Source organism: Diorhabda sublineata, chromosome 7 (genome assembly GCF_026230105.1).
Source record: "Diorhabda sublineata isolate icDioSubl1.1 chromosome 7, icDioSubl1.1, whole genome shotgun sequence".
Classification (NCBI taxonomy): Eukaryota; Metazoa; Arthropoda; class Insecta; order Coleoptera; family Chrysomelidae; genus Diorhabda; species Diorhabda sublineata.
In genome coordinates this window covers 22,713,861-22,740,017 of record NC_079480.1, presented here as the reverse complement: position 1 = coordinate 22,740,017, position 26,157 = coordinate 22,713,861, and the positions used below count along the sequence as shown (strand labels likewise).

The following is a 26,157-nucleotide window of genomic DNA, read 5'->3' as shown; positions in this document are numbered from 1 at the left end:
TGTTCTCTTCTTCTTTACCGACTTTGTGTCTTGTAACATAGGCAAACAAATTACATAACCAAAGAACTAAATCCGTGCAAATTATCGGATCCTAATATTAATGATAGTTCTATGGTTTTTAATTAATGAATTACCGCCATGTTTTAAATTCACTCAAAGTGGGGTGATCTCATTTTTTAAATTGATAGTCTGTGAATAAGAATTTGGAGGGAAACGAATTATTAAAAAAAATCGTAGGGAAATGAATTCAAGGAAATGTAGATATAAAACCAAATAAAGTTTAATTTTGAATTAAAAATGTTTTAGATGATTTAGAGTTTATTATTCGCTGTTCTTATTCGGAAATGCATATTCTCGTGGCGGAAATTTTAAGGTCGATAACTAGGATGGTTTTGACAGATATCTCCATACACGCACCCACGCTGATTGTTTTTAATAAATAAAACCAACAGATAAGCAGATATAAACAATTTAATGATAATTTCGAAAGCAAAATTATACAAAGCTATATAAAAGTTCGCAACAGTTGAAATAAATTTCATTTTTGACATATCAAATATTCTTCTTTTTTTATAAATTTTCTTCTAAATTATAAACGAGAGGGCATTAACCTTTTATATTAATATATATAGTGGATACAATCTCTGTTTCCACACAAAGACATTAAAAATTTTCGTATATATATATTTTTTTTCAAATTCTACTTAAAAATATATAATTTTTATCTCGTTATAGTGCAGGAAAACTTAGTAATTGTGAGGTTACCAAATTTCGTTTCATTCGATTTTGACAGTTATTTCGACATAACCGAACTGAAGTGATCGAAATGATTGGATAAATAAACGAGGAATCATCGCCGATAAAGGGTCGTTCACACGAGATCGCTTAACGAAACTGAACTGTCCATAAAGTCACGTGATATTACTTCATTGGTGATAGAAGAATGGAAAATATGATTTTAAAACGTCACGATATCGTAAAAAACCGAAATTATATTAAAAAAAATAATTTTAAATAACGCGTATCATAATATTTTAACGATATAAATAATGTTTCTCGTACTATCCGGTAAAAATCGCCCCGTGTCTTCGGCTTAATTTTCCTTACTTTTTAATGCGGTCCGGTAAAAACCGCTTCGTGTGTCAACGGCTTGATTTTCCCTATTTTTGAATGCGATCCGGTAAAAATTGCGCAATATGTCACCGGTAAAAACCGCGCCTATGTGACAGTCTTGATTCTTTTTTCATGTGATCCGGCAAAAACCACACGGTGTGTTATCGACTAAATTCTTTTATTTCGTACGATTAGGTAATAAATGCGTTTGTGTCTTCGACTTACTTCTTACACCTTTTTTAGTGTGAATCCGGCATAAACCGCAACGTGTGTCACCGGCCTAATCTACTTTTTTTTTCGTTGAATCTAGCGAAAATCCTACGGTGTGTCATCGTCTTTATCTTCTATCTTTTAAGACGATCCGGTAAAAACCGCGTCTGTCACCGACTGAAATCTTTTCCTTTTTTATTCTCCCTTTTTTCGTACGATCTGACAAAACCCGCATAGTGTGTTATCAGCTCAATTCGCTCTTTTTTGTGCGATCCGGCAAAAGCCGCACGGTGTATTATCAGCTTAATTATCTTTTTTTTTGTACGGTCCGGCAAAAACCGCGTAGGGTATCACCTGCTTAATCCTCTCATTTTATTTTAGGAAATTTGAGTAACATAAATTTTAAACGACACTATATCGTAAAACAAACGAAATTATGATAAAAAAGAATTATTTGGTAAAGGAAAAATGGTAGCCAACAATGGGGAAAAAAATAACTATAACAACACTTATTATGATATTTTAACGATTTAAATATTTTTGCAGCGACACGGCTACTTCGTTTTATTTTTCATCCCGATCCGGCAAAAGCCGCGCAGTGTGTCACCGGCTTAATCCACCCTCTTTTTATTCAACTAACACAATTTTTTAATATCTATATGAGGTGTATTAAAACACCGTATCAATAAAATATCAATTAATAAATTCAACTTTAAAAATATCAACGGAAAAAAAAATTGATTTCAATGCAGTTCGCGTGCTCACTAAACTACAGCATCACATATAGAGACGACAAAATCGTTTAAACCACGTACCGATTCATTCGAAAATTATCCTAAAACGAGCGATTTTCAATAATCGATTAATCGATAATTCGTTTGTTGTTTTTCCTTCCAAACGAGACGTTACCAAAAAACGGAAATGGGACTGGGAATTTAATGGATTCCAATGATATTTAGGCTCGAAAAAAAAAATAGAAGATGTTCGGCTACCAACAGGAATTAATCTGTAGAGAAATTTGATTTCAAAGTCAATGAAAATATCTATTGGTTAACAAATGGGGAAGTAGACATTTTTATGATGTTTTTCAAGTCTCTGTTACTCATCAACGGAAAATTTTGACATTTTTATAGTATTTCCAAAGTAATTGATACTAGTAAATGAATTCGACTTGTTTTATACTATTTTTAAAATATTAGTGACTCATCAATGAAAAAGTCTGGAGGACTCGTCAGGAGATGGAACATTTTTAAGTAATTGGTGACTCATCAATGTAGAATTTTGACTTTTTCTATCACTTCCGAGTTTGGAGAACTCATCAAGGGATCAAACATTTTTTTACAGTACTTTCAAAGTCATTTGGAACCTCTATTAGTCATAAATGATGATTTTGACTTTTTTTTGAATTTTCAGTTTTTTGAAGTGTTTGTGACTCATCAAGGGAGTGAGTATATATTTTTTTATTGTATTTTCAAAGTCATTAATATTAATAAATGAGTTCTACTTGTTTTATACTATTTTTAAGTAATTGGTGACTCATCAATTTAGAATTTAAACATTTTTTATCACTTCCAAGTTTTAAGGACTCATCGAGGGATCAAACATTTTTTTATAGTACTTTCATAGACATTTGAAACATCTATTAGTCATACATGAAGATTTTGACAAATTTTTTCAAGAGTTTTTTTGCTGTTTCTATGACTCATCAAGGAAATAGACATTTTTTTAGTATTTACAAAGTCATTGAATAAAAGAATTCGACTTGTTTTTTACTATTTTTATGTTATTGGTGACTTATCAATGAAGTATTTTGACATTTTTATATCATTCTCAAATTTGGAGGACTCAGCAAGGGAGAAAACTTTTTTATAGTACTTTTAAAGTTATTTGAAATTCTTTAGTCATAATTGAATATTTTGAATTTTTTTTTAGTTTCTGTGACTCATTAAGGAAGTAGACAACTTTCACGAGAATATTAATAAATTGAAAATACCTCAAAATATCTCTTTAACCACCAAAATTTTTTCATTTATTTAGTTTAGTACCAGTTTTAAAACACGCTTAACGATAGAAAACAATCCGAAAGTCCAATTCCTCCACTATTAAGAGTATACCCAAAGATCCTGATAAATCAAATTGAAAAATCACGATATAACTAGAAAAATTTAAAAAATCCAAAAAGCCCTACTAGTGAATAAATAATAGATATATCAAATTAACTTCATTAGACTTATATAGCAGGCCCTCTCCTTCTAATCAACAAACAGGGCCTTACCTTCCACTGATAGCATGGCCTTATCTTCCAATTTGGTAACAGGGCCTTATATATCGTTTTTCTATTAATATTCGTCAACCAAACAACAAACGAATCTTTCGATGGAAAATTAATTGTCAAAATTGCTCTTAAATTTAAAATACAAAACGAGTTATTAATAAATTCGTTTTCGTTGGTTTTGAGCAACATTGACACTTAACAAATTCAATAAAAATTATTTAAAAAAAAAAGCAAAAAATTATATTAGACATTTTTTTTAAATTAAGTTTGTAATTCATATCGATCGATATGAATTACAAAAAAAAATAACATTGAAAATAAAATTTTAAAAAAATGTTAAAATAACATCTTATATATGTACACTAATTATATTCGGAAAAATTACATAAGAACATTTTGAATGGAATAATAAATTAATGTATAGTACATATGAGTTCTCGTCTTATGCAAGATTCCCCCCAATCATTTATTGCTCCTTCTTCTCCTCGCCCTTCTTGCCCACCGGTACAGCTGCCTTTATCCTGAAAACCAAAAGAAAAGATTACACCCAATTCTGGTAAAGCAAGCGCGTTCCGTCAAAAGCTCCGCCGACATCCAAAGTTGATAAAGGACGAAAAAACTTACTTTGTGGTAATTTCGGCCAATTTTGTCCTGACCACTTCCAGATTGGCGTCGATTTGAGTCTTGTTAGCTTCGTATACTTTTGGAAGAGTGAATAACGCTACCCAACCTAAAATCATTAAATACGAAATAGAAACTTTAAATATCGATTTCGAACGATACTGATTTTTTTTGAGGCGCTCATGGCAGCACTGCGCCGACGAAACTTGTACAACGTGATGTGACAACACCGTTTTCTCCAGACATATTTTTTTCAGGCACATAAAATCGTTAGTTCTTCTTTAATTGCGCGTTAGATGTTCATCTGCTGCTTGCTAAATCAAATAATCAATTTTTTCGCTGCCTGTAAGATTTTGGTATTACCACAGCCACCTCATTCGCCCGATTTAACGCCATTTTGACCTTTCGTCTTTTTCCCAGGATAAAAAATGTCGATTTTGAATACATTGGAGATAACCAAACAAGTTTGTTGTCAAAGATTTAGTAAAACGCATGTGGAAATCCATATTGAAGAAAAATACTTGATGGTGGAAAATTTTTATAATCTCATTACTCATTTTCAGGTTCTCGTATTTATTTCAACACGTCCGAATCGGTTATACAGGTCTCATAATCAAGAGATAGTAACAAGGAGTAAAATCTGGTAAAAACGTTGGATGAAGTACACAAAAAATTGGTGGCAGTAAATGGGAAGCAAATTTTTTTAACCAAACTTCCATCTATTTGTGGAGAAAGGTTTTTTTGCAAAGAGTCGCTTTCTAAACCTTGAATTTATTTGGTTCCAGTTACATCTTCTTCGATAGATGGATTTTTCTTTCCATGGGAACTTTTTCGGATCCGGTTTTCGCCGTTACTGATCGCTTTCATAGAGTCCAGTCCAACCATTTTGATCCGATTATCACCATGGTCCTGGATTTTAAAAACCATAAATTTTAGCAACGTACCACCATGATGCCATAAAGACATTTCCACGATCAAAAAACACTTTCACATGAAGTAAAACACTTTTTTTCAACAAATCAAAATATTTCAAGTATTTCGACAGCTGTAATTCGAAATTATGTGCATTTGGCGACCCCTATCAGTCAAACTACAAACTTATTGATGTCACCCCCTCCCAATCTTCACATTTCCGAGCTAACGTCAACAAAAAAAAACTCACCGATAATAATTAGTGTCATTCCATTGAACCAAGCTCCAACGTAAGTTAAAGTCCACAATAAAACTCCAAATTTGATGGAATCGACTAGATCTTCGACCAAAAACAACCTCCTGAGTTCGAATATGGCGGCATTGATATGCGCAACCGCGACAGCGGTGAATTGATTAACCTTATCTTGAGATAACGATATATCCAATTCGAGATATTCCTTGAATGGGTGTCCGTCTCCCGTCTTTTGTATGGCTTGTACGATATTTTTGTAAATTCTAAAGGCTACGGTTACGCCCAGAGCGAAGAACGAAAGGTAAGCTACAACGCTGATTAAAGAAAAATAAGTCAGCGCCAAAAGCACGACGAGAACACCACCGAAAACTGGGCCGGATTTTTTTGGATTGCGCCAGTAGATCAGACTCTCCACTGAAAAAAAAATTATATATAAACATTAACACAAGAAAAAATTACGTATAAAAAATCTTCGGTCTGCATCTGTCAATTGAAAAGTAACAGTTATTTTGAAACTCATTGAAGTGCAAATGGAAATTCCCAACTCTATACAAACTATAATTGAATTCTATTGATCTACAGAACACCTGCACCAGCGAATCGTAAGCGATCTGTGAGTCTACCAACCTATTTTTTTTAACTCGTTTACTTTACTTTAACATTTTACTTCAAATTATTATTAAGCTGGTTCTACCTACTCGTCATATAAATATATAATTAAGACAAATAAATCATAATACAAGATATGTTTCAATTATGATCTTTAACATCGAATGAATTCATATTTCAAATTTACAAGTTCTTGCGTGGAACAATCGGCATAAATTACATATATATATATTCGATTTATATGAATGATATTTATAATTATAGTAATAAATAATTAATTTCGAATTTTTATGAATCAAGTTTCAACAATTACGATGTAAATAATAATTAGTTTTGGTACAACAATATATAAATTTAATGATTCAATATCCCGAAAATAAAATCACAACATGTCAGCCATATGTTCAAGAAAATGTGACTACTATAAAGAAAGAAATATTAAGTATAAAAGAATTATCTTACCGGGACCTCGTTCAGGTAAATCCTCAGACACGTATTGTTGATATTTATTTTGTTTTCGACCCATGTTTTAGTTAAAAAATATCGATTAAATTGAAATCAAGTTCTAATACACATAAACATATGTGTGTATAACAAAATCTATTAGTTAAAGCATAAGTGAGATGTCTAACCAACTCTCTTAGCTTCGGTACCAGTTATCGCCAACAGTGTTGCCAAACATTACATTCGTTGCAAGACGATCATATCATATAAATAAAAATTTAATTAAAAGAATATCAGATATAGTAAAAAATATATCAATTTATTAAATTATTTAATGCATTCCATTTATTTAATAAGTAGTTTTTATACTGATTTTCAAACACGTGTTAATTTTTTTTAATTTATTTACGTTATCTAGTTAAATTTATTCAATACGGCAACGTGGTTCCACTTGGGAAGAAACGTGGCACAAGTGTGTGTCTACGAAGCAGGTATTTATTTTAATTTTTTTGTATTATCTTTTCATTTATACGAGGTGTTCCGAAAAATATAATTTATATTTTTTATATTAGCCAAAATGTTTTTATATAAAAATCATATAGAATCAAATAGAAATAAAATACAACATAATACTATTGATTCAATGAAGGTCAAGGACAACCGATGCGAGATTTTAACAATTTCAGGGTAGGGAAGCCCCTTTCTCCTCAATTTTCACAACAGATGGCTTTATTACCCGTATCCAGAAATTTAATTTGAAAAATTGATATTTGTATTAGAAATACATTTTTCTAATCACGTGACTTCTTAATTCAATAAATGTTGACATTATCCTTATAATTTTTTTGTTAATTAATTTTGACAAGCGATTTTGATACTTGTTAGGTTCTACAATTGGTTTTCCATTTTCTAACCTAACCTAACTTCCTTCAAGGACAACAATTTTTAGGTTAGGTTGGTCAATTCGACTCCTGTCAAGATATTTTGGCTCTCAACAGCCAAAAAAATGGGTTTACGTAAAAAATGTATATAACCCTTTTTGTAGAGCTTTTTATGAGCTTCTTTTTTTGTTTGAAACTATTTTTTCTAAAATCAATATTTTCCGAGATATTTAGTAAAATTTAGTATAAATAAACTATAACGTAGAGTAATATTTTTTTCATTACTGGTTTTGTTATAATTTTTTTTTTTTTGGATAAAATCATATTTCAAGTAAAAATGGAGCAAAAAATAGAATTTTAGGAGTAAATAGTGGTACAATAGGTCTACACATATCTAACTACAAATGGATAATAAATATAATGTAAAAAAATCCACCCTGTAACTCCTTATTGTTATTGCTCTCAATTAGATACTCTACTTTTCTCGCTAAACTGACTATACCAATATAAATATTTTAAATTATATAAATAGCAGCTGAATTAAGAGTTGCTAGGTATTTTTTTGCTTGTTTATACTTCATTCACGTTTCACTTCTTCTAGACGTTATACTTTGGTTAATAAGCCAATTAACGAACAATAGTTCGTTAATTCTGTTTAATTTAATCATTTTTAAAATTAATTACCACCGTTATGTCATGCTTCATAACTTCTTTTGAATTACAATCCATTTAAATACTATTTTATCCATTTGATTTATATTTATGAGAAACATGACAACACTGTATAAATAATAAAAATATCCTAATGGTATGTTACATCGTATATCCTAGACTATTTCATCTGTGGGATAAGCGAATTTAAAAATATCCACATGCAATCTGATTAGGTAATCAAAAAAAATTATAACCTACTTTTCAAAAAAAAACACGTATCCAATGAGGCAATCACTTAAAAAAAATCACAATTCCATGAAAATACTCCCGACTTCGCTAATATAACCTAGGAAGAGACCTGCATCGATACGACACTAGCGAAAACCGTTCGGTATAGATGGAATTCTAAATCCCACCCACACACACACGTTGAGTTAAAATAAAAATTGTATCAAAACTCACTTTGATCTCGTTGCATTAAATTTTCTAACAGCGTGTCCATCTTAACTATCCCATTCACTACTAATAAAACCTTCTTACGAAAATTTCAGTACCCAGATTATTCGTATTGGCAAAAAGCCCGTAAGTCACAAATCTATATTTCCACGAACGATTTGATAGGTATATACTCACAGCTGAATATTATTTTAGATTAAAAATATTGTTTTTTAATCTTCCTTGCAGGGACGTAAGGAAGAATATTTGTTGGAAAAATCGAGTTTGTAAGTAAATAAATAAATCGGGTAATGGCGCAGCTAAACGCGACTGCGTCAAATGAGATATTTCCTAGATAATGGCGGAAAATCGATATTTATTGTGACAAGCTACGTCTAGCCTAACGGACGATGTCTAGAGATTCGTGATTTTTAAAAAAACCAAACTTTTATTACGTAATTTTGCACAAAAAGACAAATAAATTTTTTTTCAAGTTTTTTCACAAAAAATTACAAATATTGAAGATTTATTATATCTTATTATAATAAAACGATTTTGTGACTTGAGAGAGAGAAAGAGACATAGAGAATCGCCATAATTGTAATATACGACTTATTTACATAGTTGTCAAGTTTATAATATTTCTTAAAATATATATTTTTTTGGTTATTTACTGCTTAGCTTATCAAAGTTAGACACATTTGTAAATTTAGCGTCAGAAAATGCGATAAAATATACAAGGCTTCTAAAAATAGAAATATTTTTTTATAATCAGAATGTAATGATTGTAAAACATGAGCGTTTCTTAGGAGAATAAGGCCGATGAACTTAAAGTATATTTTGAAATTGAAAGATTCTGTTTAATCGAGTTTGGCAACGTGAAAATAATACAAAAATAGAACTTGATAGAAAATCGGATAACTGAAACTGTGAAAATTTATGACATTTAACAAAAAATTGTTAAATCGTTGATATATAAGAAAAAATAGAACCGCTTTTCAAAATTTTCTGAAGCACAGAATATAGAAAAAAAAATATTTTTTATAAATTATTTTTCTCGATATATCTCGAAAAAAATATATTTTTCTTCCAATGATCCTAATAATTCGAGGAATGTAAAAAAAATTAATACTACTGGAAACATTTCAGCAACATCGTGTTTGTACTGGACCGATTTATTTCCTTTGTTACTTTCATTTAGCTAGCGATATCATAAGAAAAAATTTTGTGAAGTTATAAAAATTAAGTTTGAATGAATGTTTTTTTTAATTGTTTCAGAAAATTAACAAGAATCATAATTTGAGTATTTCTCATATCTCAATTTAAACAGCTAAAAGACATACAAAGGTTAATGACCTAGAGATAAAAGTCTTGTCAGTGAAAGATTTCATTACTTTCTTCATACACCTCGTATATTTATTACAATTTTAAATATTTCGAAATCGTTCTCCAGCGAAGTATGAAGATAAAATTTATGTTTATTTGCAAAATTTATTGACCGAGTCAGTACATTTAATCACGTTGAGTCATCGTTAGATACGAGGGAGATCGACGAAGTATATTTTTTCAAATTTACAAATGCCCATAAACAGTTTGTCAAAACAAAAATTGTAGAGAAAAATTTTAAATTTATCAATAATTTTTAAAATAAATGCACCATTAATGTACGGGGTGGTCTTGATTTACGGCAACAATTTCAAATTTTATTGTATTTTGAATAAAATAGGACTTTTTCAGATTTTTTTTTCACAATTCTGTATAGTTTTTGTTCATGAACCGTAAACTATTGTTTCCCCATTATTTTTTTTCTTTTTGAATCATCATTCACTTGATTACGTTATGTAATTACGAAAAATTTTGATACACAGTCGTATTTAAATCAGATTTGGCAGCACTGTGTATATATATTGTATAGAAACATCAACAAATAAATTACGTCTTTGCAAACAATAAGTTTAAGGTGATTTTAATGATGTCATTAACGTTCAAAAATGCAAACACCGTAACCAACTTTATTTTCTATTATAAACATACTGAAATTATCATTTTCCGCAATTAATTTTAAATATACAAGATATTTTATTACTTTGGTCGGTAAACTCGTAAATTTGTACATTTTAATTAGATTTTACGAAATAGTTCATAATTGTGGTATAGGTTAGGTCAGACGACATGTAAATTCATCTATTAGTAAATTTCCCCTTTTAACATAACCTCAAAAACACCCAGACGTTCAATAATGTCAAAACAGTTGTGCGTATGATTATTATCATCTGTCAATCCAAAAACAAATCCATGTAGGTTAAATCGGGATAATTGTAGGCCAGTACAAATCCCTCCAGTTGAGATAGAATTTGGGCTGCGTACAGGGAGATTTTTTCTACACCCCAGAAGTGACAATTTTAACGTATCTAGAGAAATATCCCTAATGATAATTTTCCATTTCCATCAGGATAGTTTCATTTGGTCATGGTCTAGCAGCACCACTTTGTAAACACAGTTTGCTTTAGCACCCCCCAATCCCAATACTACAATCTAGACAAACATCTAAATGTTTTTTTACCAAGGTATTGATGTGTGAAATGAAAAATTAACAAATTTCTACAATTTTAACGATTCTATTCTAAATTACGTGTTTTTTTTTTAATTTCTTCGCTCCACCCAGTATAATTATGTACAAATTTACATTACACTTACCTTTGGGATCCAATTTTTCAGGATTAAACCATGCATCTACAAAAGAATATTAGTATAAGCTAGATGTTTGAATTTGAATTATTATTAGAATTTACAGCATGCAAAAAATGTGAGTAAAGATAGAACGAGAATTTAGTCCTCTAAATCCCCCGATTTAGTTATATGTGATTTATTTTTCTCATCAATATCAATTTTTCGACGTAATAAAATATTTATGTAGGACAAACATCGTAATGTTTGTAAAAAAGATTATCAAACCATAAATACCATAAAAAAATTTAACTAACCTTGATATTAGAAAAAAAAACTGCATTTTATTATAAACATACTTATAACAGAAAATAAAACGAAGACAAAAATAATTTTTATAACCTCCTTTCTTTACAAAAAAAAATTCTGTAAAGAATCTCGATTTATGTCAACCTAAGTATAAAATAACGTCGATAAGGTCACTGCACATAAATAAAGACAACTTACAAAATAAGATACGTTCCACTTAACGCCCGTGGTCGTTACGTAACTGTTTTCAACCGCATAATGGTAGATCCCAACATCAAAGTGTTACTGCAATCCGATTTCTAACAGGACACTGCCATCTAAGACGCCATTTCGACACTATGTGCATCACGGAAGATCCGGAGTGCCGAGCGCTCGCACGATCGAGGTTCTGGGCGAGCCTAAAGGTTTAAGCCAACGAACCTCGGTATTTGGTAACGTCAAGTGGGGCACGACGATCCTATCTGAAGGCTCATGTGCTCAATGGCCTAACTAACCAACCGTCGAGAATTAAAAATGCAAGTAACAACAACTATGAACTAATAAGAAGGGTAGATAAAAAAATAATTAGATTCTTCACTAGAATTGTAATTTTTAAACAAAATAAACGACAAAAACTACTACATTAGCAATGGGATCTACCATTAAAAATATTTTAATGATGGTAGTAAGCCTGTGATCCTGGTGAAGCCCCAGAGGTTTAAAGAAGGCTTAACAGAAGTTTACAAACTTTCTATCGTTAGATTATTGATTCAAAATGTTCCAGTAAAGCCCCAGAGTTGATAAACGAGGAAGCTAAACCAATAACTTCAAGATTTTATTAAGAAAAAAATATTTTTTTTTTTGGCTCATGAGTGAATTTTACCATTTTGCATTGCACGTATTCTCGATTTTTTTATATTTGTGTTCATTATCAATTAGTAACCATATACTACATGCCCTAGCAACAGGTTAATGATTTAAAATTCTACTGATAACACTTAAGATTTCCTTTTGTGTATTACGTAATTCAATTCACTGAATTTTATTACAAGGACAATTTTTTTACATAATAGAAAAAAATTAGTTAAAAATAGTGTTTCATCTAATAACCGTGTGTATATCTATCGAACTATAACTAATTTCACATTATATATCAAATTAAACAATTAACGGAAACGAAGATTTTTAAATTGATTTATTTCAATTTCATTTGTTATTTATCAACTTTTATCCAATATTACAAATCTGTAGCACTGTACATAAATTACCTATACCCCTTGTATATATACATAACGCCGCCGCCCTGTTGTTATTTCCTATACCCCCTGTATATATATATATATATATATATATATAACGACCAGTTATTTCCTTATTTCCTATATCCCCTGTATATATATATATATATAAATAACGCCCAGTTGTTATTTCCCCTACCACCATTACAGTTAACAATTAAAACTTGTTAAAACTTTTATCTCATACAAAAACAAGTTTGATAAGAAATACCAGAAAAATTATATAAAAAAAAAACCTTTTTCGAAACGCGATCTAAATCTGTGGAATTTACCCATATCGAAATATCTAGGTGTTAAACCATAATAAACGTCAAGGTTATCTACAAGTAATTTAACCCACAATAATGAAATTTGAAACAAATACGTACTGGGATTGAATAAAACACAAAGCAACGATCTTTGACAACATGTTTCTTTGTCGTTCCCGGTTAATATGTTTGCTTCTTGGACACCATTAATGACGTCTTGTACGACTTCGTTAGCCATCTTCTTCAAATCTTCAGACATTTATATATACGATTATAAGATGCACTTTTACACAAAAACCAAAACAATCCACACCCTAACCTTGTTATTGAAGGTACCTTCGTATCACGAATTTATTAAATACGATTTAAAATATTTCACGGTGCCGTGTTGATCGAACTTACAGGATGGAGTATGCGTAATAGGGGAAAAATTACCTACCGGATAAATTTGTATACAACTGAGCAGGCGTCGGTGTTTATATCGACCCGAGATAAATTAAACTAAGTACCCGACGTGGTACTATGACAATAAGAACAAACTCCAAGTGATTAAGACAATATAGACTTTGTATTGATAAAAAAGAATTTAATATGCTGAAATAATATTTTATAAATACATTTCCATTATACAGAGTGTTTATAAAAAAAATAGGTTATAAAAATTGTAAATATATTAGATAGCGTCCCCTGACGTATACTTTGTTTATAAGGTTTGTCTAATAAAACAGGGGTGGATCTAATATTGATTTTTACGAATTGGGCATTTTCTCTATAGGACAGGGATGGATCTAGGATTGATATTCACAAATTGATAATAAAATTTCTTTCATTCCTATTATATAGAGTGTTTATAGACTAAATACGGTAAAAATTGTAAATATATTAGATAACGCCCCCTGACGTATACTTTGTTTATTAGGTTTGTCTTATTAAATAGGGGTGGATCTATGATCATTAGATAACGCCCCCTGGCGTATACTTTGCTTATTAGGTTTGTCTTATTAAACAGGGGTGGATAAAAAATCATTAGATAACGCCCCCTGACGTATACTTTGCTAATTAGGTTTGTCTTATTAAACAGGGGTGGATCTAAGATTGATTTTTACGAATTAAGCATTTTCTCTATAAGACAGAGATGGATCTAGGAGAAATCTAAGATTAATTTTCACAAATTGATAATAAAATTTCTCTTATTTCTATTATACGTATACGTCCCTTATTAGATGATAATTATTAGAAATAATTAGAAAAATTAAATCTTGTTCCCTCACGCATACATCACACAGGGGTGGATTTAGGAGAGACCTAAAACCGATTCTTAAGAATTAAACATTTCTTTATTATTTTCATCATTTAGAGTGTTTGCTGGTATAGGTAATTTTGAAAAAAAAGTTGCATAGGCCACCTAACTTTGTAAAAAACTTCAAACGACCATTCTTGTGTAAAATTGAAAGATCTACAACTTCGATCTTGATTTTTTTTTCTAGCTCTAACCATTTTTCCAAAATTTAAAAACAAACTTTTTAGTAATTTTTTTCACCCCTATCTTACGGTCAAAACTGATATTTAAAAGTGAAAAAATACAGAAATTTGGACAGAAAAACTCGTTTTCTCGAACTACGAGGGTTGTCTAAAAAATTTACGACCTAACAGACATTTTTTTCCATTTCACTTTGAACTAAGTTGCCTTTTAACTTTTCCAGTCATGCTAACCCTTTTTTTCCTAAATATAGACATCTTTCATACACCGATAGCCTCTAATCTCAATCCCACATTCATACAGGAACTGCTTATCTCAGTTTTTGATCCTCCCAAATATATTTCCCACATATATAGACTGACGTCGTTATATAGAGATCGGAAACATTCTTCAAAACCCTCGTATATAGAAAATGAAAACAAAAACTCCAACTATACGTACGAATTAAATTATAATAGTATAAAAAGAAAAAAGAAACTTAAACATCAAAACATGCCTGACACAAAATCTTAACGATGAAAATATATTTATTTGAAATATTATTGATTGACATAAAAGTTTTGAGGTTATTTCCAAAACTATTTGTATAAATAAACGTTTTCATAACTTTTCTGTTAGATAATTTCAATGTTGAAGGTAGTTATTAGAATTTAAATTGTAATGTCAACATGCAAGTCTCGTTGTTATAAAATTTGATCATCTACAAATATAAAACAGGTGAATCATTGACCTTGAATTAAATCATCTGGCATGAAACATAAATTTCTTACAATTAAATTAAAGGGAAGCTGCAAATGCACACGATAATTCCCTAATCCTTTTATAGTAGATTCATTATCAAATATTAAAAGCATTGACAACCAAACAATTATTAATTATTGTTAAAGATTTATTAAACATATCTGTAGATTATATTTGACCACTCATATTACAAATAAAACATAACTTACTAGTTTATATATACGATATTTAATATATTTAGTTATAAATGTTTACTTACCTAAACCCATTTGACAAAAAATCGCTGCAGCGTCAGTGGGAGCTATTTTAGCCGGTGTAACTACAGCCGGTTTATCTGCTATAACATTTTTCGTTATATTTTCTTGAATTTCCACTTTTTTTTCCACAACTGGAGCCGTAGCTGTAGGTATAGTTTTTTCTGGTTCATTTGTAACTGGACGTTCTGGAACTTGAACACTCGGACTTACAGTTATCTCGGGTTCTATTGGATGAACCGGCGGAGTTGAAGTAGGTTCAGGTTTGAACGTATCCTCAGGTAATTTAGATTTGAAATCACTGACATTTTGTTCGAAATCTAAAAATTGATCAACTTCCTTCTTCTGCGGTTCACTCACTTTTTCGGCTTCTATTAGATTTGCAGACGATAATTTGTTATCTCCGTGGTCGAAAGGAGAATGTAAGAATTGATCCAATTTATCCTTGTTGTGTTCGCTTTCAAGAAAATCGTCTTCTAATAAATTCCTATTCATTTTTTCTGGAATTAAAGGTTCTTCCAAAGAGGCTAACAAATCAGCTCCACCGGTTTTATCACTCACCGCGGTCTTGGGCGTGTTATTGATCTCATGAACTGTTTCAGGTGCTGTCACCTCTTTGTCCGATTTTAAACCCAATAAATCCTGTAATGGACTCGAGTCGTGTTCTAAATGTTCGAAATCATCCATCGAATCCACTTCCCTTTTTATATTAAACAATCCTTGCTCAGTTTCTTTAGAATGTTCCATTTTTTAAGAAAAAATATCAGGAGCACCGTTTATTATGTATATTAAAGATTCCTACCTCTTTCTATATCACTCGTCACTGTAAACTAATTTCGAACTCGGCTCCAAACTTGAAACTCCCCCAACAAATTTCGTGTTACGTCAAATTGCCGATATCTGATTGGTTACACACAAAACAGTTACTTCTTGTTGCAAAACATCGAGTAATTATAAGTGTCAAATTGAACGCTTCTATGTTGATACGCTTTTTATATAATTATAAAAAAACAAATGTATTGCTTCAGTTTTAAACTGTATTACGTTTATTAAAATGTGAACCATACTTTACGTAATAATCAATAATTAACGCAATCGATGTAACCCGCGAATATAGAACTTGATAACTGAACTAATCTCGAATGACATTTTTGACAGTGATTCCGAACCCAACTTACGAATAAAGCTTTATTCATGTTCTGTGTTGTTTTTAGTAATTACATCTTTATATGTTAATATACACAAAATGATTTATGTGTATGTTTTTATCTAACAAAGAAAATTGTGAACAAACATAAAGAAAATTTTGGATAAATTATTTGTCTCTATGTGACAATACAAAATTAACATTATACTTGTCAAGCGAGATGGAATTTAGTTCACAACGCGATGGCAAAGATAACAAGTCGAACTGGAATTTTCATGATTTAACTCGTAACGTTTTAGAAATGAATAACGAAAATTTAGTTTTTCAACAAAATGATCTGTTTCCTTCAGCTTTTCCCGTTATGGCCGATATCCGAAGACAAGGGAAACTGTGTGATGTCGTTTTAAAGGTTAGAATTTATCATTAACAATGCAAGACAATATAATTGTTTATATCAAAATTTATTACTGATTAATTGTATATAATGTATGATTTGTTATGTGAATTATTACATAAAGTACTATTTTCAAATATGTACATTTGTTATAGGAAGTAAAAGTAAAAAAAGTAGTTTGTAGTGTGAAAAAGAGAGGTGTGGGGAAAAAAATGTTTATTTTAACATAGATTTTTGGGTCTTATCGATATTTATATTGGTTTCGGTAATGAAGGCATTTTCTTAGATGTCAAACATACTATACAAATAATTTAAAGTTTAATTGATTTTTAAAACACTTCTCGTATTTTTTATTGGAATTTAAGGTGGAAGGACAATATTTTAGTGCTCATAAGATAGTTTTAGCTTCGACCATTCCGTATTTTCAAGCGATGTTCATGAACGACATGATTGAATCTCGAAATAAGGAAATTGAAATAAAATGTATAGACGCCATGTAAGATTTTTTTCTTTTTCAAAATATTCTTCAGTTTTATCACAATTTCTAATTACAGGGCGTTAGAAGCGCTTGTAAATTTCGCTTATACAGGAAAAGTAACTTTAGATAAAAACAATGTGCAAAGTATTATGATCGGAGCGTCTTATTTACAATTAAATAAAGTTAGAGACGCTTGTGCTAATTTTTTATTACAAAGGTAAATATAGTCGAATCGGTGGAGGTTTTTCGTCACGTTACTCAATCTATGACTATTTCTTTAAATTGACAGTAATTACCATAAAAAGAGACGATTGTGAATTATCCATCATATTAAAAATTAAATTTGATGTAAGCTTTGTTTACTGTGTTGTTTTTGGTGAATTTTTGTATTGACGACGCTGCGCGACCTGACACGACACGCGCGAGCTCATAGACACGTGTCCCACTGTAGTTTTTGATACCAGCTAGACGTGAATTTTGATTTGATTCATTATTAGTCACGCGATGAAAGTCCTCCGCCATTTTTCACTTTAAATGTCAACATTTATTACGAAAACTGTTTTATAGGATACATCCACAGAACGCTTTAGGTTTTAGACATTTCGCTGATTCCTTAGGTTGTTCTACGTTAGCAGAATTGGCGGAAAAATATATAGAGTCGTATTTTCACGAAGTTTCTCAACACGAAGAATATTTAAATCTATCTTTAAATGAAATAAAAGATTTGTTGATTAAAAACGATCTCAGAGTTGACAGGTACGAAATATAACAGAAATATCGTCGCGATTATAACGATTCTTATTCGTATTAGCGAAGAACAAGTTTTCGAAGCGTGTATGAGATGGGTGAAACACGACGTTGAAATAAGAAAAGACAGTTTACCGGAATTATTGTCCCTGGTACGTCTACCGTTACTATCCCCCTTATACATAACGGATAGGGTTAGAAACGAAGAACAAATCAGATATTCCATACAATGTCGGTAGGTATATTTGGAACTATTACTTAAAAATATTCTAATACAATTTTTTAGAGATCTAGTGGACGAGGCTCTAACTTTTCATTTGATCCCTGAACGAAGGGCTCTGATACAAAGTTTCCGCACCGAACCGAGGGTGTGCGACATCAAAGGTCACATATTCGTCGTGGGGGGATTGAATAAACACGGTGATTCGCTATCCACGGTGGAATATTACGATCCGAAAAAGGACGAATGGAATATGGCGCCTTCGATGTCGATGATGCGGTCTAGATTAGGCGTGGCGGTTATCAAAAGTAAATTGTTCGCTTTTGGGGGTTATAACGGTAAAGATAGATTGGCCAGCGTGGAGGTTTACGACGCCAACAAAAACGAATGGTCCATGGTGGCTCCGATGATATGTAAACGAAGGTAAATAGCGGTTTTATTAATTTTGTTTTTTTGTTAACAGTATTGTTGTAGTGCTTTGGGAGCTACGGCTTTGGGTGATATAATTTACGTTTGCGGAGGGTACGATGGTGTGACGTCGTTGAATTCGGTCGAAAGGTATCATCCTAGTACCAATTCATGGTGTTCGTTGGCGCCGATGAATAAATCGAGAAGTGCCGGGGCTGTCATTGCTTGCCAAGGTAAATTATTCTTTCCTATTTGGTGTTTTCGTTTTCCAAGCTTGTATTCCTCTCTTTCTTAGGTATTCCATCACCTCTGCATATCATTTTTCCCTTTCCCGTATTTTTTTCATTACACCTCGTATACCGTTAAATTTGCTAGCAATATACACGAATAGAGGCGTTAATTTACGATTTTAGGGATTTTAAAATAATTTTAGGTTATATTTATGCATTGGGAGGACATGATGGTTTATCTATATTTGATTCAGTTGAAAGGTACAATCCTACATCTAACAGTTGGACGGAGGCTCCTCCAATGCTCACTAAAAGGTAATAAGTAGCTTTTGTACCAATTTTTCGAACACCCCCGTATATAAAGTGAACTATATTTTTCTTTGTATAGATGTAGATTGGGTGTAGCGATGTTGGGTGGTAAGCTATTCGCTTGTGGGGGATATGATGGAAGTTCCTTTCTCCAATCTGTAGAAATGTTTGACCCCACAACTAATAAGTGAGTAAATTATCGTTGAAATTAACGAAATTTACTTGTAAATCATTTTTTTAATGTATCCAGATGGATTTATGTCGCCCCGATGAACGCCCAAAGAAGTCGCGTAGCTCTGACGGCGAATATGGGGAAATTATGGGCAGTAGGGGGTTACGATGGTATATCTAACCTTGTCACCGTGGAAGTGTATGACCCCAAATCTGATAAATGGACTTACGCGGCCAATATGATAGCTCACGAAGGAGGTGTCGGGTTAGGTGTGATTTCGATACCTTGAAGTTGATTCAAAAGGTTATTGGCAAGAACAAAATGTTTTATATTTAAGAGAATAACTAAAATTTGTATATAATTGAAATTCCAATATTTATAATTAAAAATAATATATTATGTATTGAATTTATGCTATAAATAAAAATTTAATGTAATTTTTTTTCGTTTCATCTATAAATGAGTATTTTTACACCATTAACCCATATAATATCAAGCATAAAAGGTATTTAATACATAATATCCTCTATTCTTCCAAGTATAATGTAACTAAAATAAATAAAACAAACTTACGTGATATTTGCCAGTTCTCTCAAGAAATTTTAAAACACTCAGTATATATAGTTTTTAAGATCAATATTAGTGACCCACAAAACAAAAACATTAAGTTTTAAACAATTTCACTATGTATAAATCACTAAAAAAGTTTAAAGGCAACAATAAAAAGTAAAAGGTAAATTAAAGAGATCTTGAAATGATAAATCACAAACTAAATAATAAATGAACCACTAAACACCTTCGTTTTGAAAACGAATTACAAAATCTAATAATATATTAGTTTTTTTTTCAAACTAGTCTCAAAGGTAATTAAGATTTAATGAAATGATAACGGCAAGTACGAATATAAGAAATCACAAAATGATACTGTTTATAGTTTACACAATATTCAAATCATATGTCAAAGACTTAAATAAAGCCGGTTATGATCTAACCAATCAGAAATCTTTATTATTACCAACTTAAATTAAATCAGTTGTTTAATAATTTTCATTATTGAGTAGTTCAGTAATTTACTAAATTCACTAATCTATCAATTACACTGTTCATAAGAAAAATCTAAAATAAATTAAGTACTTTAGTTAATTACTTTTGAGGTTAAAAAAAACAAAAGAAAAGAGAGAACCCGTCAACTAATTGCGTTTATCCACAATGTTATAAAGGAGAAAGGATTAAATCATATGGTTATGATCAGATTACTTCGTTCGTTTCAATCGGATCGGATCGAAAACTCCTTTTAGCTCACTAAAAGATAAATAAATTATATTAATACTTTATAACTTAATTAAACAATAATAAAAAATTAATTTAGGAAATTCGATATAATTGTTCAATAATAAGTCTAAAGCACAGAGTATGATTTATTGTAATCTTGAACAATCAGGAATATACAGAATTGTTAGCTTAAGAACTCAGTATGGTTGATATACAGGTCATAGGGGATCTATAAAAAGGATTCGTTCAGAAGGAACTCTTTGTAGAAGAGTTCTTCAAATTATAATTGGATTTACGTTTTTTATTTATCTATGGTAGTATTTACTCATAGAACTGAAGATACGTTTTATATGTGTTCCGAGTGTACTCGGATGGATCTAATCAATTTTTTGTGATTTCACTTTTTCATAGTCACCAGAGACAAGTGAGCGTTCATATGTCATTGATGAATCAGGTCAAAAATATATTTTATATTTGGTCATTTTATAGCGTACATTGTGTTAGTTGGGTCGAATCTTTAAAAATCGACTTACTACTGTATTGCTACAAAAAATTTTGAATATAAAATGCCGAAAACACGAAATGTTTATAAAGAAGGAACAAAAATAGTGTCGATGTGTCGGGTTTGTTTAACTCAAAGTAAAAGCATCATGTTCAAGTTAACCGATAAGTTAAAAGGTGAGAATAATTTACAAGCGAAAACTTATTTGGAAGCTTTAGAAAAAACAACATTTTCGAGGGTAAAATTAGACGGAAAATACCCGGAAAGTATCTGCCCGATGTGTGTAAGTTTTCTTAAAATGGCTTTACAATTCATAACGCAATTCAAAGATTCACAAAAGAAATTGAAAGATATTTTTAATAATTCAACTCCCGCTTATTATGACACCAGTGAAATAAATTGTGATAAATCAGTTAATAAAATAAAAAATTCAGATTCATCTGTTGAATTGATAATTAAAGATCAAAGTTATAGTTTGAACGAACTGGTCGTAGTAGAAAATCCTGAATCAGAAGAACAGGATTATAAGAGTTTTATCAATAAATTGGGGAAAGAAATATCTGCTACTATCGTTAATAATTCAAATATTAAAATTGAAAATTGTGATGATAATATAGAGTATTATCAAGATGATATGGGTAATATTAAAAGTGAATGTATGGAAGATGAAAATGCCGAAGAGATATTGGAGTATGTAGTTGAAGTAGAAGGCGACGAAACTGAAAATGAACAAAGCATCGAAGAAGAAGATGAAGAAATCGATGGAAATGATAAAGATTCATATAGCAACGAAAACAGTGAAACTAAATCGGATTCGGAAAATTTGAAACGGAGTATTTTCCAAATGGAATCAAATGATAATTTGGAGTACATAGAAATCGATTCCTACGATAAAACCACCATAGAATCCTTTATTATAAATCGAGGCGAAATAGACGATGACTATGAAACAGATCCACCGAAAAGGAGAAGAACAAGGAAACGTAAGAAAATCGACGAACCGAAGGACGAATTCGAACGGGAAGTCAAATTTCCTTGCAGCATATGCAAGAAAATTTTCCCTTCAAATCGTTCTTTGAACAATCATTGCAGGAGAACGCACACCCAGAAAAACGAAAAGACATTCACGTGCGAAGTATGCGGAACTATTTGTGAAACTAGATCAAGTAAGTGACCCTTCCAGGGGGTTGAATTGTTATTAAATTTTCTGTTAATTGTAGAATTCGTTAATCACAAGCTGCGCCACGCCGATAAACAGTTCAAATGCGATCAATGCGATAAAACTTATTCTACTAAAGCCCATCTTAAAGTACATCTAGGTGTTCACGCGAACGTTAGGCCTTATTTGTGTAACGTATGCGGTAAAGATTTTAATTACGCCAACGCTTTGACTTACCACATGCGGTTGCATACAGGGGAGAAGAATTATCATTGCGAATATTGTTCCCAGAGGTTCAGGATGATTAATTCGTTGAATAGGCATCTTAGGACACATACGGGAGAAAAACCGTACAAGTGCCAATATTGTGGAAGGAATTTTTCGTCTAAAGGGGAGGTGAGTTAATTTTTTTTTATGTGTAATAATTAACTAAATATCCATTGATTTTTTTTGTTGAAATTACTATTTTTAGTATACAGATTTTCTCAAAATATAAATAATTTAAGATTTTTTTTATTTCCAACTTCTTGGACCTTCTTTATATAATTTTGTTGATTGATTGATTTTAAGTATCATTTGATTGAAATTTCGTTTTTAATTATATAAATACAGGGATTTGGTCAGTATTTCGTATAATAACATCGTATTTTTTGGGTCTAGAAAATGAAAAAAATAACAATTTTGGTAACATTTTTATTTTGGTAATATTTGCTTTTCATGGAAAATGGATGTTAAAATAGTGTCTAAAACTACAGGGTTTAAACACTATTTTTTAATAAAATTTTAAACTATCGCTGTTCCCTCCTTTTTTTTGCTCTGTAGAATCGAAAAATTCACATTTTTGAGTGTTTTTTTTCAAATCTTCGTTATTATGAAGGGAAATTTTCGTTATTTCTTAAAATACAAGGTTCAATCAATATTTAGTGACAAAAATGAAGTAATTTCATATTATCGCTTTCCCCTCGTTTCTGTAATTGTATATAATCGTAAAATTATAATTTTTTTTTGTTTTTTTGTAAATCTGTTTCTGTTTCATAGTAAAATATACAGGTTTCGGTTAGTATATACTAATAAAATTGAATACTATCGTATTTCCCTCGTATGTTTTGGTTCTGGAATATAAAATTCATATTTTTGGGTCGGGATTTATGATAAAAAGTTATATAAAATGTTCATTATTTCTAAATATACAGAGTTCAGTCGTTATTTTGTAATCAAATTGAAGTAATTTCGTTCTATCGCGTTCCCCTCGTTTCCAGATAATCGTAAAATTATAATTTTTGGTCGTTTTTTGTAAATCTTTGTTTTATGATGAAAAAATACAGGGCTAGGTTATTATATAATAATAAAATTTAATATTATTGTATTCCCATCGTATTTTGGATTCTGGAAAAAAGTTATGGAAAATGTTCATTATTTGTATATATATATATATAGGGTTCAATCGTTATTTTGTTAGGGTAACTTTACTGTGGTTCTTTTTTGGCTCCGGAAAAACTAAAAACCAACAATTTTAATTTGTTTTTCTTTTGAAATTATTGTTTTGGGGGCATATTTATGAATATTCATTCATTAAATGTTTCTTAAATCAATTTTTTCCTTAATTCAACTCACATTTTTTAAACCTTATCGAACCTAACAATCCAACTTATATTAAAGTTCATCTAAATTCATCAAATCTAACCTAACCTAACTTTTTTGAAACCTAACATAACCCAACCTATTCTGAACCTCATCTAACTTATTTTAAACTCAATTTATCATAAATTTTACCTAACTTAACCCACTTTGACGATGGGGGACCTCTATTCCACCGATCCTTGGTACTAGGACTTTTTCAGCGTCACTCAACGTGTTAAAACAACACACAAAATCCCAAATTAAGTTGAAATCGATCGCCTGTAAAAACGGGCGTTATTTTTGACTGTATTTTTTTTAATTAGGTTGTATGTCACGAATATATCCATACCGGTTACCGTCCCTACCATTGTAAATACTGTAAAAAGGGTTTTTCCAAAACGCACAATCTAAAAATTCATTTGTTATCACACGGAGGACCTTACGGTTGTAAATTTTGTAATAAGACTTTTATCGAAGAGAGCATTCTAAGTATGCACCATAAAATAGCCCATCGAGATTTGATGAGGGAAAATGAGGAGAATGAAGACTTAAATGAAGGTTACGACGAAGTTATTGCGATTATAGAAGATGATTCTAATTTGGAGTTTGTTGAAGCTGAAGACGATGAGGATTTGTACACTGAATAATTTATCGTTTGTAAATATATTGTAATATAGTAATTTTTTTATCTTTATTGTTTTTTTTTCATTACTTACCTTTAGTGTACGAAATTTGAGAACACTTGTTTATCATACAAATAAAAATGCATTTAAAATGAAAAACAACCAAATTTATTAAAAAAAACACACAGAAGAAAGAAAATTTACAACTTAATATACATCCCATCGACTATTTTCATTACTAAAATGGAAGTTTTACCTTTTTTTAATATATAATAAAAAATCTAAAACTGAAATGCATTAAATCAATTATTTGATACCTTTACACACCCAATTGAAAAAATAATCACGCACGCCTATGTGTATATTACCGATACGCATGATACTTCCCCCTCAACGTCATACTGAATACTAAATAAATTTTGAACTTTCCTATCACAGTCATCTTAAATTACTATGGTTATATTCATTTCAATCAATGAGGATAATTAAATTAATAATCATAATAATTAATTTTTTTTAAAATGCTAATATAAAACGAGTAAATTCTGATAGAATCGTCTGATGAAAATATAGCTACCAACGTTCAAGATGTAATTTCCTATGAATAATACGCGAGTAATAGTTTCAATTACACTCAAGATTATTTATTATATTATTATTTTATTCATTTCATTAGTACAAATATTCAAAATGTAAACTTGTTACTATAAATTCCAAAAGTATCGGCTTGTTAAGATCTACGAATATGTATTACTTACCGGATTAAAACGTAGACAACTAATAATTGATTAGTAATATATTCTCAATCTGGCAACACTGCTATTAGACTCTATAAAAAGAAATTACTACATAAAGGATGATTAATAAAGAGAAACAAACTAATTTTGATATTCAATCATGTTGAATAAAATTCTATTAAAAAAAAAGTTTTATCTGGAAGTATTTGAATATGAGTTTATTAATATTATAAATAAGGAAATAGTAGAAATTAGCGTGAAATAACATTTGAATTTTGCGCCGGTAAAGAAGATAAAATTGCTAGTATATGATAGATGTTAAGATTCAGCTCACTAGATGGCAGCAATTTGGTTTTAAGAAATAATGTCATGAACTATTTGAATATGAGTGATCTGTGGTATGAATAGAAAATAAAACAGAGACGTACTGAGAAAAATTTTCTATAATTTATTTTTGAAAAAATCTAATGTATTATGACTGGAATTATATATATAAAAGGTCAATAAATGGAGGATGATTAATGATTCTCACTTGAAGTTGTTTCCAATTTGGTTAGGTTAGGTTTCTTTTATTCCATGATTTTTTTCTATGAAAATAGATCTTGTATTTTATTCATATTAAATAAATTTCTATTAGAAATTTTTTTTTCTGGAAGTATATGCATATGAGTTTATTATTATTCAGAAATGAGGCAACTTTTACAACCACCTTACATTCCATATTTGATTCCAATAACTTTTTGTAGTATTTAGTAC

The 26,157-nt window shown here is 30.4% G+C and overlaps 3 protein-coding genes across 9 annotated transcripts; 2 read left to right on the top strand and 1 right to left on the bottom strand.

Annotated features, from left to right (window-relative positions):
- Positions 1 to 453: 453 nt before the first annotated feature.
- Positions 454 to 16,554, bottom strand: LOC130446203 (reticulon-1-A). Of its 7 annotated transcripts, none has more exons than XM_056782290.1 (5): positions 15,389 to 16,554; positions 11,105 to 11,140; positions 5,382 to 5,798; positions 4,223 to 4,328; positions 454 to 4,119 (listed from the first exon to the last, which is right to left on the bottom strand). In XM_056782290.1, the coding sequence occupies exons 1-5, from the start codon at positions 16,128 to 16,130 to the stop codon at positions 4,065 to 4,067; spliced, it is 1,356 nt and encodes a 451-aa protein (XP_056638268.1). In that variant the 5' UTR covers positions 16,131 to 16,554; the 3' UTR covers positions 454 to 4,064. The 7 variants fall into 7 exon arrangements, with proteins under 7 accessions (XP_056638268.1, XP_056638270.1, XP_056638269.1 ...); XM_056782292.1 differs by lacking the exon at positions 15,389 to 16,554 and adding an exon at positions 13,029 to 13,450; XM_056782291.1 differs by lacking the exon at positions 11,105 to 11,140 and having other exon boundaries at positions 15,389 to 16,227.
- LOC130446202 (kelch-like protein 18) lies at positions 16,542 to 19,948 on the top strand. Its single transcript, XM_056782288.1, has 10 exons — positions 16,542 to 16,939; positions 17,290 to 17,420; positions 17,479 to 17,619; positions 17,970 to 18,158; positions 18,214 to 18,384; positions 18,436 to 18,792; positions 18,844 to 19,010; positions 19,211 to 19,322; positions 19,396 to 19,503; positions 19,567 to 19,948. Exons 1-10 carry the CDS (start codon positions 16,751 to 16,753, stop codon positions 19,775 to 19,777), a joined length of 1,776 nt encoding a protein of 591 aa, XP_056638266.1. The 5' UTR covers positions 16,542 to 16,750; the 3' UTR covers positions 19,778 to 19,948.
- A 1,219-nt stretch (positions 19,949 to 21,167) lies between these two features.
- Positions 21,168 to 24,736, top strand: LOC130446201 (zinc finger protein 239-like). The gene is made up of 3 exons (XM_056782287.1): positions 21,168 to 22,428; positions 22,483 to 22,817; positions 24,365 to 24,736. The coding sequence occupies exons 1-3, from the start codon at positions 21,327 to 21,329 to the stop codon at positions 24,686 to 24,688; spliced, it is 1,761 nt and encodes a 586-aa protein (XP_056638265.1). The 5' UTR covers positions 21,168 to 21,326; the 3' UTR covers positions 24,689 to 24,736.
- The last annotated feature ends 1,421 nt before the right edge of the window (positions 24,737 to 26,157 follow it).